Genomic DNA, 16333 nt, shown 5'->3' on the forward strand with positions numbered 1-16333 from the left:
ACAGTGCATGACTCAAAGATGAAATGTTTTAAAATTATAAATATATATTTCAAAAATAAGAAGAAAATGGAAACTTAAAAACTATGGAAACAAAACAATAGGGTAAAAGCACAAATATTCAATGGGAACAAAAGCTTTACAAAAACTATTAAAAGGGATATAAAACTATAAAAGGGGGAATAGGGAAAGGGGAGCATTGAAATTGGTAAACAAAAGTCTATTAACTATCAGATCATTAATCCATTTCAGTAACACAGACCGTCCTGCAACTTATCTCAATAGCTGCCACACAAAACCTGGCAGCTTTGTATGTAAGCAGTAAGAAAATATAACATTGTTCTGTGGGATCTGGAAATCTATATAGTAGTAGTGAAATAATATGTATATTTTTGTAATACTTCGTATGCAAAGACAATGTTCATTTAATTTAAACATCGTGCCCTGCGCCGTTAACTTTCTTGCTAGAAGGCAGCAAGATGACGTTAGCCTCCAAACATAAAAATCAATGGTTAATCAAATATCTCTCACATATTGAGTATGTGGGGAGGCCCCCCCCCAAATATTTTGTTCATATTTCTTAAGGTTAGTGGACAAGAGAATAGCACCCCTGTAACTTGGACCTTCAGAGTCAAATTGGAAGACCATTTTTTCTTTTCAGTGAATCAACATTCCTAGTTATTAATGGAATTTTTTCATCATTAAGCATAACTTGCCAACCCAGGGGTCCCCAGCATGGTGCCTGCAGGTTCCATGGGGTTCTCTGTCACCTTTGCTGCCTGAGGGTGGAGCTTTGTTGCGGGAGTTCTCTATCACAAAACACACTGCACTCCTTTTGGCTGGGATAAATCAATCGGCCATAGCCGTATTTATTGATAGAAAAAACAGAAGCGTGAGGTGCAGCATGGGTCTTGATTGGATCATCTCGGCATCACAGTGGAGCTCCAGTGGGCGGATGCCTCATACTGGAGCTTTGCTCCACCGTGGGGGCTCTGCCAGGCGGACGCTCCTGGCAAGAGATGCTTCCCCAGATGCCCTGCACGGCAGAGCGGACACCTCTTGCCATTGTCTGCCACCCCTGGGAGGGGGTAGCTCCCTAGCTCCCCCCCTCAAAGCACAGGGCCGGAACAAAGAAAGGGGTTGACCCTTTAAAGGCTTGGGTTCCCTCCTCCCCTCTGACATGGCCAGCAGACTCTGACGGTCGTCAACTGCCCTTAACAACAATGGCCACCCCCTCGCCTCTGCCCTTGCTGAGGCCGGAAGCAAACTCTGCCCCTTCCCACCCCAGCAGCAATCATGGCCTGTGGTGATTCACAGCCTTCCTTTACAGGCAACTGCTAAATGTTTTTAGAAAGCAGACCTGGCCACGTGGGGCTTTTGCCTAGCAAGGCTTCTCAGTAACCATTGGAGATTTCATTGTGCTGATTTTTTAAAACATTGCTTTGGCAGCAGCTGCCACCACTGCTCAAGGATTGTAACTACAGCAGCCATCTTATGGCTAGTGGGAGCGATTAGGTAGCTGCACCCACTACATTTCAAAGTTGCCTGCCATCTCAAGAAGGTTGAGAACCCCTGTACCCCTTTTTCCCAGCATCAGGGTTTTTTTCTCTCTCTCTTTTTGGGCTATTTGAAGAACCAATGCTTTGAAGAGTTAATTCTGTGGCTGTGTGTAATGAATGCTTTGAAGATTTAACCAATTTGTGTAAAAAAAAATTGACAAAAAGAAAGAGGTGAGGGCAGGAGCAGTAGTGGCATAGTGGTTAGGAGCAGGTGACTCGCTCTGCCACTTGAGTTGTGGGCAGAGGCGTAGCGCCGAGGGGCTGGGGGGTGCATGACGCACTGGGTGCACGCCCCTGTGGAGGCGTGGCGGGGGCTTGGAGGGTTGCAGGGCGCGTGCGCGCACTGGGCGCACTTCCCCCTCGCTCCGTCCCTGGCTGTGGAGGCTTATCTGAGGAATTCAAATTAGCCTGTGCACTCTGCCAGCTGGGTGACCTTGGGCTAATCACAGCTCTATGGAGCTCTCTCAGCCCCACCCACCTCACAGGGTGTTTGTTGGAGGGGGAGGGAAAGGAGTTTGTAAGCCCCTTTGAGCCTCCTACAGGAGAGAAAGGGGGTATAAATTGAAACTCTTCTTCTGAATGGAATGAGCTCAGGAACACAATAAAATGGTGCAGAGAGGGGAGTTTGGAAATGGCACAGAGGCGTGGAAAAGGCAGCAGGAAAAATAAAACATGGCCTATTTGGCCGCCCAGAAAGGGAAAATGTTTTGCAAACATTTCATAAGCACAAGCATTTTATTGTCATTGTGCACGCACAATGAAATTTACAGCAGCATTCCTCGATGCACACAATTTCAGACTCATACCCCACCCTCACTTTCCCCTTCCTCCACCCATCCCTACACAGCCCCAAACAATATCAACACGAAGCCATGGAGTTCAGCATAGCCACAGCTCTAGAGTAGAAGCTGTCTCTAAGCCTCTTTGTCCTAGTTTTTATAAAAGGGGTTTCATATGAAACATTTTCAGGCCGGAAATAAAATGTTTTTTGAACGTTAAGGGATAATACCGATGTGGAAGGTTTTATTTTCCTTCCTGAAAACGTTTCAAAACGTTTGTATGGAAAGGGCCAGTGTCCTTGGAACCAAACTAGCCCAGTAGAATGTGCGGCCTTCCAGAACAACAATCATTCTGATACCTCACAACAGAGTAGAGAATTCTCCATAGGTCTTTCTTCTAAGGACACGACATACACCTCGGCATGAACAACGCTAGTGAGTTGATACGTGGTTATTTTTTTAATCCCTTGCCTCGTCCCAGGAGTTCAGGGGTCAGAGGTTCCCTGAATTTCTCCTCACAACAAAACCCGTGAGGAAGGTTAAGCTGAGGACCTTACTAAACGTTACATATTGCCATGTCTGCGCTAACAGGGACAGATAAGTATCGTGTCTGTCAGTCCCGTGGGTGCCACTGAAAGCAAAATTTTCTGTCAGCAGCTGAAAGGGGGAAGCATCCCCCCCTTCTCTTTCCTGGACTGGACTGGACAGAGAGAGGAGGAACTGGGAAGAGTGGGAGAGGAGATGGGAACAGGCCAGGAGGGTTTGATCAGTGATCTCCTTCATAGCATGGCAGTGGTGGCAGGACAGTGGTGGTGGCTGAGGAGGAGAAAACTTCCACTGAGAGAACAAAACATTGTCCCTTCACTGAGCATGCCATTGGTTGCAGAGAATCGTTTTTTCAAAGGCTCGAAAGTAGTAGAGCAATGTTTATCTCAGCGTTCACAAGCCATGCTGTTTCTTTTGATCAAACAGGTTTTGTAGGCTTTGGAATTGCTGCGAAAAACCTGCAAGGCCTGTTAAATCATAGGTGATGGTTGGAGAGGAGAAATTAATACCCAGTTTGAACTCCTGATGGCAAGGGAGCCTGATTACACAGGCCCCACCTCCCACTGAGGAGTGAGAATACTGACCATGCCTCTTCTTTAAGCCTGTGCTACATGTTGGCATCTGTGCATGTACAAACTGCACAGGTAGGATTTGTCCCTGTGGCTGGAAGCAAACATTCCCAATCAGGGGAAACTAGCTGTGTATACTGATATATATCCAGAAGAAGATGAGTTTGGATTTATACCTTGCCTTTCTCTCTTGTGAGGAAGGTCTCAAAGTGGTTTACAAACTCCTTTCCCTTCCTCTCCCCACAACAGACACTTTACAAGATATGCGTAGCTGAGATAATTCAGAGAGAACTGTGAGTAGACCAAGGTTACCAAGCAGGCACCATGGGTACCAAAGAAACAAACCCAGTTCACCAGATCGGAGTGTGCTGCTCATGTGGAGGAGTGGGGAATCAAACCCGTTTCTACGGATTAGAGACCAATGCTCTTAACCACTACACCAATTAGCTCAGTCCTATCAAATGTCTGAATGGGAAAATATCTCCTTTCACCAGTTCAGAAATTAGATTTCTATTTTGTTTGTTTGCAGATCTTATAGCCAAACTACATATAGCGGAAGGTTGATGTTGTAAACCACTTTGGGTCTTCATTGGGGGTCTAAATATCTAAAAGAAAATATAAAAGTGTTTGTGTAACCTCAGCTTGTGGGTTCTGTGGGGCAGAACTTGGAAGGAGTTTGCAACAACTACATTTTAAACAAAATGGTTTACTTTCTTTAACATATGACAATTATCAAACATTAGCCCAAATAAACTCAAAAATACGTTGCACTCTGGCTGTGTCCAATCTTATATATTGATCTTACATATAATTAAACAACTTAACACTTCTATTTGTATTTACATTTCCTTATTTCTCTGACACAGTTCTTAAAGATACAGCATAAGTCTTCCAACTCTTATAACTAACTAACTAACTAACTAACTAAATAAAAATAAATAAATAATCACTTAGTCCATTCAATTCTTTGTTCAGAAACAAAGCTTCAGTTCCATATAGTCCATATTCCAATTCTGTAGGTTCTACAGAAAAACCTCTTGCACGCATAGAACGTTTTTCGTGCGTCTTCCTCAGTATACCAGTATGTTCAATCAACTTCCAACAGTTCTTTGAGGCTTCTAATGGGTATATCTGAAATTAAAGTTACACAGATACATATATACTGAAATCGAAATTGAATCTTTGTTTCTGAACAACTGAAAAACTGAAGCTTTGTTTCTGAACAAAGAATTGAATGGACTAAGTGATTATTTATGTTTAGTTATAAGAGTTGGAAGACTTATAACTAAACATCAGAGAAATAAAGAAAATATAAATAGAAGTGTTAGACTAATTATATGTAAGATCAATCGTTAGGATTGCAACCAGAGTCTAACATCGTATTTTACAGTTTATTTGGAATTACGATGTTATTATATAAAGATAGTGGTAATTATCAAACATTACCATTTAACTAAACACTCCAAGGTCCTGTTCAAGTTTCATTCCAAGTCCTTCTAATTACAGTCTGATAAGGCCAAGTCCATTCTTCCTGCTGGTGGTTGGCTCATGGAGACTCCAGAGGCTTGGCGAACTGGATTCAAGATGTTGAAGGCCCCCAGAAAAACTCTCACCATTTACATACACAAAAAAACCCTTAAACAATGTGTTAAGGGCTTATATAAATCAATCAAGGTCCCAGCCTGGTAGCCTTGCTTCCTCCAGCCTCATGAGTTCTGCAGCCTTCTGCTTCTTTTCAGACTCCACCTCTTTCTGGGTCATCCCATCTTTAGCATAGGGGTTACATTTGCCCATTTAGAAACCTGCTTCTCTAAATGCTCTTGATGGAGAGATTAAATTAATCCTACCGTTTTAGCAATGTAAACTTTGAACATGGATGATTTTCTACTATTTTATAGGTCCAGGATTTACACAGACGCAGTCTTGGCCTGTTCGCGTTTTCCTGCCTGCCTGAACTTCTGAGTCTGGCTGGCCTCATCCAAAGGGCTGGTCCCGGGATGCAGCACCACGGCTGCTCCACCCTGCCATTCCCAAGGGGGCTTTCCAGCATTGTGGGGAGGCAAAAAACATAAAAGAAGCCTCCCTGCTGCCAGAAACCCCCCAGTGGCCTTAATGGACTCATGCCCCTAAAAAGGTGGCACAAATTCACAGCTCTGGCTGCTGGCTTCTCCCTGGCCATGCCTCTGGACCACCCCTGGTATGCCAACCCCACTATGGGCGAGCGCAGGGATGCTGGTGCAGTGCTCAGTGCCTCATTCCACCACTGTGGAAGACCGTAGCACAGTGTTGGCAAACCTATGGCACGGGTGCCGGAGGTGGCACTCAGAGCCCTCTCTGTGGGCACGTGCAAACAGAGTGCCCCCCCCATCTAGGCTGGCCTGGGCCGCTGGGCTCAATTATTAGCATTTAACCTAAGACCAAGTTTTGGGGAAGCAGTGTAGGTAACCCTGTTAAGCGCTGTTAAATCCCACTGATTTTCAAGCAAAGAACAAAAGTGCGATTCTTTACCTGGGAGTAAGCTCGGTTGCTGGCAATGGGGCTTGCTTCTGAGTAAACCCTCCTAGGGTCGTGATTCACCCGTTGGAAGAGATGCATGGTTGCTTCAAAGCAAACCCCCGACTACCACCAAGCTTACTCCTGAGTAATGCACGCCTCGGAGCCAACCGTTTTTTCTAAACTAAAACCTCAGTATTCAGGTTAAATTGCCGTGTTGGCACTTTGCAACAAATAAGTGGGTTTTGGGTTGCAATTTGGGCACTCGGTCTCGAAAAGGTTTGCCATCACTGCCGTAGCAGTTGCCTTCTGGCAGATCCACCCTCTGCCGGGGCAAATCTGAGAGCGCGGCCCCATGCTACTTTCAATGGCAAATTTGTCCCCTCCACCCTTTGGATGGGGCTGTAAGTTACCTGTGGCCAGAGGTGTATCTAGGAAAAATGGAGCCTGGAGACAAAATTTGATTTTTTTGTGCTCCCAACCTCTGCTCCACAGGCATCCGGGTCTACCGCCCAGAGCCCAGGTCTACTGCCTGGAGCCTGCGTCAACGTCCAGGTCTACTGTCTGGAGCCCACGCTGGTGTTCAGGTCTACTGCTCAGAGCCAATTCTGGTGTCCAGGTCTACTGCCTGGAGCTGGTGCTGGCGCCTCGGTCTATGTGCGCCTGGGGAGATGGATTACCTACCCAATGTTCCCATAGGCCTGTGATGGCGAGCCTTTGGCACTCCAGATGTTATAGACTACAACTCCCACCAGCCCCTTCCAGCATGGCCAATTGGAAGGGGCTGATGGGAATTGTAGTCCATAACATCTGGAGTGCCAAAGGGTCGCCACCACTGCCATAGGCAGTATGCCCCTGCCTGTGGCTGTACAGAATGTGCTCTGCCTGGAAAGGAAATATCAGTGTTCCATAGTCTATATCAGTTGGGAAGGTGGATGGCATTACATTGGAGTCACGCTCTGTTTTCCATTTTCTTAACCCTACCTTTCCTCTCCTTTGCAGAGTTCATTGCCCGCCAGCACTTATATAATCTGCTCCAAGATGAAGTGTTTGCTGACTTCTTCAACACTTTCTTGAATCTTCCTGTAAGTTTCCCTCGGTCGTTTTCGCTGCCCCGAGGCCTCCAGTGTGGTGGCACTCGCTCTTTGGTTCGCATTTGCAATCATCATCATCATCATCATCATCATCATCATCATCATCATCATCATCATCATCATCATCATCATCATCATCATCATCATCATCATCATCATCCAAAAGAGCCACATTTCCCCGGCACGAGATCCCATCGCAGGGAGGCTTGCAGCTTTTAAAAATTCCTTTTGCAACAGCTGTTTAAAGTTGGGAACTGCCTGCCAAACACAACCATAACGCCAATCAAGAGATTTGACCCCTTTCCTGGCAGGTGTGGCGCTCAGAAGAGCCGCAAGTGGCTCCCAAGCCACCGAGTGAGCAATGCTCCTCATCGCTAGAGCGAAGAAGCTTTTCGAATTCTGTTTGGTCTTGTGCGAAACTCCATTTTCTTTTATTTGTCACGAATTTATTTCTTACTTGTGGGGTTCTAAGGCACTTGCAAATCTCCCTGCTCTCTCTGCTTTGCCTGTTACCGGCCCTCCAGATGTTATGGACTACAGTTCCCGTCTAATCTGGAGGTACCGGGTTTGATTCCCCGCTCTGCCGCCTGAGCTGTGGAGGCTTATCTGGGGAATTCAGATTAGCCTGTGCACTCCCACACACGCCAGCTGGGTGACCTTGGGCTAGTCACAGCTTCTCAGAGCTCTCTCAGCCCCACCTACCTCACGGGGTGTTTGTTGTGGGGGGGGGGGGGAGAAGGGCAAGGAGATTGTAAGCCCCTTTGAGTCTCCTGCAGGAGAGAAAGGGGGGATATAAATCCAAAACTCCTCCTCCTCCTCCTCCTCCTCCTCCTCCTCCTCCTCCTCCTCCTCCTCCTCCTCTTCTTCTTCTTTCTCCTCTCCTCCTGCTCCTCCTGCTCCCTCCTGCTCCTCCTCCTCCTCCTCCTCCTGCTCCTCCTCCTCCTCCTCCTCCTCCTCCTCCTCCTCCTCCTCCTTCTTCTTCTTCTTCTTATATATATAAACCTTTAATGGCATAATTAAAACAGCAGCAATATACCAGAAAAATGGCGACCTCAGTGTAATGATACAATCTCCAGTACAGTTATAACCGTTTGCTGATGACAGAGCACGTTAGGCCAATCCAGCCTAATACATCTTCTGCTAGAACCACAATCCAACATACCTGCTACTCAATAATTGATAGATTAATATTATCAATGGGGGTTTTTAACCACGGGTTTAGATATTTATTCCATAAACTGTGTAACGGGCAGTGTAATATCAATGTGTTGGATTGATTGTTCGTAAGCTGAACTTCAGGGACAAAATGTTTCATTAAAAGCAGAATCTCTGTATTCTGCCCTGAGTGGTAGCTGAAGGGAGAATATTGCACCTGGCAAGGGTCAGGGCTCGTCGCAATTTGGGTTCTAAGACCAAATGGAAATACTTGGCCATGGTATAGGGTTTTAATGGTATACCCAAGTGCAAGGGAGAGCAGCGTTTATTAGCCTGCTGCATCAGGTGACTATACTCGAGATCATACAATCTCTTTTTGATAGTCAGCTTTAGCTCATTGGGCTTCTTCTTCTTCTTCTTCTTCTTCTTCTTCTTCTTCTTCTTCTTCTTCTTCTTCTTCTTCTTCTTCTTCATCCCTTGCCAGCACGATGCGCCAGGGGATGATGGGAACTGTAGTCCATAACATCTGGAAGGCCGCGGGTTTGACACCTATGGATTACACTGTCCTAAGATGTTTCAAGAGTTCACTTAACAACACAGTGTGTGGCCTTCCTGTAAAACAGGCCCAAAACCTCGTATTTTGTACAGGCAATTTTTGTTCAGGGGCAGGTTCTCTGATGACACTTGCAGGCAAGCCCAGACCTTCATCGGTGGACTGTTGGGATGGAGTCCATCAACAGTGATGCTCTTTGGCTGAAGACTGCAAATGCCTTTGCTCAGAGAGCAGAAGGTAGTTCGACAGAAACTTAAGAGGTTCCACCCACCATTCCAATTCCATGACCCTTTCTGCACAAACCTTTTAAAACGTTTTGAGGCAGGAAATAAAACGTTTCCTCCATGAAGTTCTGCATTTCTTATACTCCCAAACATTTTATTTCTAGCTTCAAAATTGTTTTACATTAATTTCCTTTTAAAACTATTCTCAGGCTGAAAAGTTTCGAAAACATCTTCAGTTCCTGGGCGATCTATTTACATTTCCCACGCTTCTTTGCTTCCCTGAATGCTCTCCTTGGCGCCATTTTCTGAACTCACGCAGTTCCTCCTCACCTGTTTATTTGCAGCGTTTCTCTGGTCGTTTCCCCACTTACCTCGACCACCCTTTGCTGCGTGCTACTCTCAGCGTGCATCATTTCTGGCGCGCTCCTGGGTTTCCCCACGCTCTGCGCGGGGTCATCAAAAGGCGCCGTTTTGAGGAGCGGCAGGAACGGCAGCCAAGTGCTGGAGGGGGGCTGCCGAGCGGCAGCATCGGAGAGGCTGGCTGTCATGCTTGTCACTGCCTCCTGTAGTGGAGTGCCGGCGGGACCCCTGGCATCTACTTGGGAGATGGCCGTAGCGCGCAGCAGACGGTAAGTGGGGAAACGACCTCTGTTTGTTCTTTTATCTTTGAAGCATCCAGTATATGAGGTGTGTAGAATGCAGCGCAAGGCTGTGAAGCATTGATTCAACACAGAACTTTTTTAAAATGAGGGAAAAATCACATAATAATGGCCAGGAATAATTTTGAGGGTGTGAATGCAGACATCCCTACAAAGAGGGGAACTGAAAATGATTTAGAAATTTTTAGGGGATTTGTGAGGAAAGGATCCATGTTTTGCTGGCTTTTGTGATTTTAACCAGGAGCAGCAGTGGCGTAGGAGGCTAAGAGCTTATGTATCTAATCTGGAGGAACTGGGTTTGATTCCCCGCTCCACCGCCTGAGCTGTGGAGGCTTTTCTGGGGAATTCAGATTAGCCTGTACACTCCACATATGCCAGCTGGGTGACCTTGGGCTAGTCACATCTCTTCTGAGCTCTCTCAGCCCCACCCACCTCACAGGGTGTTTGTTGTGAGGGGGGAAGGGCAAGGAGATTGTAAGCCCCTTTGAGTCTCCTTACAGAAGAGAAAGGGGGGATATAAATCCAAACTCCTCCTCCTCCTCCTCCTCCTCTTCTTCTTCTTCTTCTTCTTCTTCTTCTTCTTCTTCTTCTTCTTCTTCTTCTTCTTCTTCTTCTTCTTCTTCTTCTTCTTCTTCTTCTTCTTCTTCTTCTTCTTCTTCTTCTTCTTCTTCTTCAAAAATCCATTGCAAAATCTCTTTATCCAGAGGTAACAGTACAAGAAAAAACAGGTATGTGTTTCTACACCATGACAAATGAAACTCCTCTCGAACCCTTTCTCCTTACAAAGTCTAATTCCAACGTTGTGCTGTCTTGCTATGCAACCATGCTCACACAACTTAGTGGGGGTCAGTCTTTATTGAACAGGCTTTCCCCCCTCTCTCTTTCTCCACAGGTGTTTGGTCAGACACCCCTTCTTATGTTCAAGGCTCGTCAGTGGTATCTTTGGCCAGAATTACCATGCAACCATGTGAGTTACAGAGTTTGCTTTCTCTTCTTGCAGAGCGGCTAGCAATGTTTTTTATTATTAGTAAACAAGAATGTACAAACCAATATAAAATGGTAAAAACCCAAATGTAACAACATACCTAAACTACTTTAAAGCAGTGGTGTAGTGGTTAAGAGCAGCTGTACTCTAATCTGGAGGAACCGGGTTTGATTCCCCGCTCTGCTGCCTGAGCTGTGGAGGCTTATCTGGGGAATTCAGATTAGCCTGTACACTCCCACACACACCAGCTGGGTGACCTTGGGCTAGTCACAGCTTTCCGGAGCTCTCTCAGCCCCACCCACCTCACAGGGTGTTTGTTGTGAGGGGGGAAGGGCAAGGAGATTGTAAGCCCCTTTGAGTCTCCTGCAGGAGAGAAAGGGGGACATAAATCCAAACTCTTCTTATTCTAACAAGTGATTCTTGGTTTTGATCATACATAAGATTCATTAAATTAGCCCATTACATAAGATTATACGATTTATTAAATTTGTGTATAGTGTATAGTTTTGTTTGTTGCTGTGTATAATAGTGTATAGTTTTGTTTGTTGCTGAGGTGTAGGAAGTTCTCTGTGATTGTTTTTTGTCAGTTTCTGCCACACCTGTTTATTATATGTTGTTTGTTCCTTGAGCCATGACTGACAACTCACACAGGTATCCTTGCTGCAAAAGAGAACTGGGTTGAGCTTTGCAGACCCCAGAGCCAACTGCATTCCCCATCAAAATAGAACATGAGCAAATTCTGACACTTTGGCATGCCAAAGAAGCCAAGCACCCATTCCTGTGTGTCTGGAACCATCACAGGCTGCAGCAGTTGTGTGAATTCGTCTTTGGTTGCTTCTCTCTGAGGATTGTAAACCTGACCCATGCATCAATCAGGAAGATATGCCCAGCATTTGAATAATACCAAGCAGGGGCTGGAAGTCTTAAGACTTTACCCATCCTTTGCCCATCTCTGTTACTTGTTTTATTTAACCCCACTATCCAAGCTTTTCCTCTCCTCCTTTGCCGTTCAGGGTTGTTGTTTTTATTCACAATTGGGGAGATAAAGTGTGAAAGTGGAATAAAATGTCCTGCTAACCCTCCTGTTGGCAATGAAGAGAACAATCTTGTGTCTATTCAACTGTTTCTCCACTCCTTGTAAAGAACACAATAAATTAAGATGCTCTCCCTAGGCCAGTGGTGGCAAACCTATGGTACTCCAGATGTTCGTGGACTACAATTCCCATCAGCCCCTGCCAGCATGGCCAATTGGCCATGTACCATGTTCCCCAATTGACCATGCTGGCAGGGGCTGATGGGAATTGCAGACCATGAACATCTGGAAGGCCATAGGTTTGCCACCACGGCCCTAGGCTCTAAATTCCAAGATAGCAAAGCAATCTAGCAATCAAATCTTTGGTATTGTCACAGACCAGCACAAGACCAATGAAATAAAGAAAGTACACAAAAACATATTCTAACCATGTGCATAAGTCCTAAAAAAAAGGGGGGGGGACCTTAAAAGGAAGATAACACTAAAAAATTTAAGTTTAAGGTTATAGTTGCCAGGACACCACACCTACTGTGTTTGTTGGATAATCTCCTCGTAGAGATTATACCGTTTCACAACGTGCAGAGTGCCAGTGGCTAAGCACAGCAGAGTGGATCCTTGAACACACGTGTAAGCTTGCGTGTGAACTTTGGCACAAAGAAAAGTTGGAGTCGTTTGCAGTTTCTAATCCAGTGGTGGCGAACCTTTCGAGACCGAGTGCCCAAATTGCAACGCAAAACCCACTTATTTATCGCAAAGTGCCAACACGGCAATTTAACCTGAATACTGAGGTTTTAGTTTAGAAAAAGCGGTTGGCTCCAAGGCATGCATTTACTCAGAAGCAAGCCCCATTGCCAGCAACCAAGCTTACTCCCAGGTATAGGATCGCACTTTAGTTCTTCGCATGGAAATCAGTGGGGTTTAGCAGTGCTTAACAGGGTTACCTACACTGCTTCCCCAAAACCAGGTCTTAGGTTTAATGCTAATAATCGAGCCCAGCGTCTGAGGCCAGCCTAGATGTGTGTGTGTGGGGAGGGCGACTCTGTTTACGCGTGCCTCACAGAGAGGGCTCTGAGTGCCACCTCTGGCACCCGTGCCATAGGTTCGCCACCAATGTTCTAATGTAATAAAAAGAGTATTTATTAGTGAACTCCGTTCTGGATAGAAAGGTAGGTAGATAGGTTCACTATTCTATTCTAATCTAGCTGGATGGAGATGGATGCACAGAGTATCCATTCTCCCTACGCACATGGTGCTGTAGATAGTTTGAGAACAAGATGCAGAGTGAGAGAGTGAGAGACCAGAAGGAAGGAATTCCCTGAGAGTATCAGTCTAACATCAAAGGGATAGAGCCAGCATGATAGAGTAAAGGTGACTATCTAGCATCTGGCTAATTAGTAAAAGCCCCTCTCTGGTTGAGGCAGGAAACAGCGAAAAGTCCTTCTCTTCCCACATGTAGCACAGACCATCCTGGGACATGTTTTGAGTGCTGTTACACAGAATTTGACCACATTATAAGTCTGTGGTGGTGAACCTATGGCACTCCAGATGTTCATGGACTACAATTCCCTTCAGCCCCTGCCAATTGGCCATACTGGCAGGGCCTGATGGGAATTACAGTCCATGAACATCTGGAGTGCCATAGGTTTGCCACCACTGTTATAAGTTATATCAGGATCAGTGTCTGTAAGCAACATGGAAATATAAAAGGGTATAGATAGCAAAGCTTTACAGATCCTGTGCATTTCCTTGAAGGATCATGGACCTTGATGGTTTCTTAAAATTTCACCTACCTTTTGTGGGGCCAATACAGGTATCAAAGCCCAAAGGATTACTGACCTGGATGGAGAAACATCGGCTTCCTTACTTCTGCAAAACCAACCTGTGTCTTCACTACATCCTCTGTGAACAACTCATTGGTTTCATCAGGTCCCCAGAGGCAGGTGAGGGTCAAACCAGATCCTGTCAAATAGGGCCAAAAAAGGTGAGGTTTGAACAAGGGGAGGAGCCCTGTGGAACAGAGTGGTAAGCTGCAATAGCGCAGTGAAAATCTCTGCTCACGAGTTTGATCCTGACGGAAGTCAGTTTCAAGTAGGCGGCTCAGTGCTGACTCAGCCTTCCACCTTTCTGAGGCAGTGGCGAAGCTCCCACGGAGACATCCGGGGCGCTTTGTCCCGGGCGCCACCAAAAGAAGTCACGTGGGGGGCGCAAAATAGCCAGACCACTCTCCCTCCTTGCCTGGCGCGCCCTAATCATCTCTGTCTCTCCTGGGGCTTTTTTTTTTTAAAGCCGAGAAAAGTCAATACTCGGCTTTAAAAAAAAAGCCACGGGAAAGGACTGCTTAGCGAAGACAATAGGGCGAATCAGGTAAGGCCGAGGCGTGGTCTGGCTACGCACCCTACTACAAAATGGAGGCTGCAGCGGCTCACTCTTGGCACTATGGAAGCTTGCTCTTTTTTTTCTTAAGCGGAGAAAGGTCGCTTTCTCGGCAAAAAAGAGCAAGCCCACTCTTGCCTGAGTTTAGGAGCTGCAAGCCCCTCTCTCCCCTCTCAGGGAAGTCCCTCTGGGAGGAAAGAGGCTGAAGCCTCTGAGCTCGGCACTCTCCTGCCACAGGAGCCGGGAGCGCCAAGGACCCCCTCTGCCCCACAGAGAAGAAGGCTCAGCTCCCTGCTCCATGGGGCAGAGAGGGGAATGGCGGTGGTGGCCAGCTCGGTGCCACTTGTTCTCCTGCCGTGGGAGCTCCTGCCCCAGCAGGGAAAACTGCCCCACTCCATGGGGCAGAGGGGGGATGACAGCCTCCACATTTTTTCACACCCCCCCCCATCCCTGTGCCACGGCCACCCCAAAACACCATCGTAACTGCTGGATTAGGTAAGTGGTGGTGCGCGCGGGGGAGGGGGCGGAAAACTCCGAGGCCGCCCCGGGCACAGCTTTGCCCAGCTACGCCTCTGTTCTGAGGGGAGTAAAATGAATCTCCAACTTGCTGTGGATAAAGTGGAGATGACTGGGGAAGGCAACGGCAAAGCACTCCGCAAACATCGTTCACCTAGTAAACGTTGTGATGTGACTTCACCCCCTGGATCAATCATGACCTGGTGCTTGTATAGGTGTTGGGATTTGCAAGGGCCTGTCACAATTCAGTTACTAAAGGGTTAGCTGTCTATATCCGGGGTCTGCAACCTGTGGCTCTCCAGATGTTCATGGACTACAATTCCCATCAGCCCCTGCCAGCATGGTCAATTGGTCTATATGTAAATCAGTTGCTGGGGTCACTGTTTTATGACCTGCCTTATTGATTAGCTATTGGTCAGTCAGTCAGACCTTGGTTACACGAGGTTATAAAGTTAACTCTGGGCCTTTCCCCATGTTTCCCTTGGCCGCCGTCGCTGCGCGCAATTCCCAGCGCGCGGCATCCCTGGTGCGTTCCTGGGCATCCCCACAACCCCACTCTGCACAGGGTCATCAAAAGGCGCCCTTTGCAAGAGCGCCAGGGATGCCGCGTGCTGAGGGGGCGCGACAGCGGCAGTGTCGGGGCGGCTGCGCCGTCGCCGCCCCTCTCGTGCGGAGTGCCGGGGGACCCCGCGCTACTCTCCTCAAGTAGCGCGGGGCTTAAGGTAAGTGGGGAAAGGCCCTCTGTTTCTTTGTTTGAGCAGTATACCATGTGTATAGCACATTAGACTAGAGAAAAGCACAAGGCTAGTTAGCAAATTAGCTGCAAGATGTAGTCTTCTACTGTAAATATGTAACAGAGCAGAATAGTTTGTTATTGTTTTATCTCCACGCAACCCTTCCCTAAACTAGTAAAGTATATCTTTATACAAAAGCTACTCAGCATCCCTACATATCTTTATTTGCCACTGCGCATCTCATCTACTTAAGAATTTTTTTTTAATATAACATTGTAAATTATTTACAATAGGGGATTACTTTACCTTTTTGAACAATGGTTGTAGCAGGTCTTTGGCCTTATCCACCCGATCCAGTTTGGTAGTTTTGGAATATCTTGGATACACGGTGTTCATGTGGCGGTATCCGAGGCCTTTTCTGACCCTCCCTTCCCTTCCGGAAAGCAACATGTAGGTGTTGTTAAGTAGTTTCTTACCTAGGCCAAGAAGGGTATGGTCTTTAGGCAGCTCTTGAAGGCCCACTGTGCTCCCTATGATGTCACCAAGGGTCCAATAGGGTCAGTTTGGAAAGGGCCCAGATTTAAACTCATTTAAGAGCTTCCTCAAATGCCCTTCAAATCAGCTCTGGCGTCAACCAGCAGCTTTGCTGAGCCACTAAGCTTGTGCATTAGATGCAGGTGTAAATGAGATGTTTTCTGAAACGAGCCGGCCTTCTCTTGCAGCGGACATGCTGAGGTGGGAAAAGGCAGATCAGTGGCTCCTGGAGAAGTGCATCAGTGGTAGCAGAGGGATGTGGCGTTTCCGTTCTTTCATGCAAGGAATGGCAGGTGAGCAGCACAGCAGACTGGAGCTATCTGTGGAGCCACCCAGCCAAAAAGGGCTGGAAGGACCCTCACTGAGAAGCCAAAATTCATTGCCGCCCGAGGAGGGGAGAATGAGCTTGAGGGTGCAGAAAGACAACATAGACAACCACCTTGTGTGGAATAAAATTTGGCCATAGCCTGTTTATTGGCATGATGGCTGAAGGAAGCAGAGGCGCAGCAGAGGGGACAGATCCGGCACTG

The 16333-nt window shown here is 46.8% G+C and overlaps 1 protein-coding gene across 3 annotated transcripts in view; it reads left to right on the forward strand.

Annotated features, from left to right (window-relative positions):
• RGSL1 (regulator of G protein signaling like 1) overlaps positions 1 to 16333 on the forward strand; it is a 93798-nt gene that overhangs the window by 28622 nt on the left and 48843 nt on the right. For 2 of the 3 annotated variants that reach the window (XM_048495796.1, XM_048495798.1), the window contains exons 3-6: positions 6946 to 7028; positions 10521 to 10595; positions 13457 to 13586; positions 15992 to 16096. In XM_048495796.1, the coding sequence (XP_048351753.1) occupies positions 10545 to 10595; positions 13457 to 13586; positions 15992 to 16096 (286 nt within the window). In that variant the 5' untranslated portion in view covers positions 6946 to 7028; positions 10521 to 10544. The remainder of the gene's footprint in view (positions 1 to 6945; positions 7029 to 10520; positions 10596 to 13456; positions 13587 to 15991; positions 16097 to 16333) is intronic. The other variant, XM_048495797.1, reaches the window with a different exon arrangement.

Source organism: Sphaerodactylus townsendi, linkage group LG05 (assembly GCF_021028975.2).
Source record: "Sphaerodactylus townsendi isolate TG3544 linkage group LG05, MPM_Stown_v2.3, whole genome shotgun sequence".
NCBI lineage: Eukaryota > Metazoa > Chordata > Lepidosauria > Squamata > Sphaerodactylidae > Sphaerodactylus > Sphaerodactylus townsendi.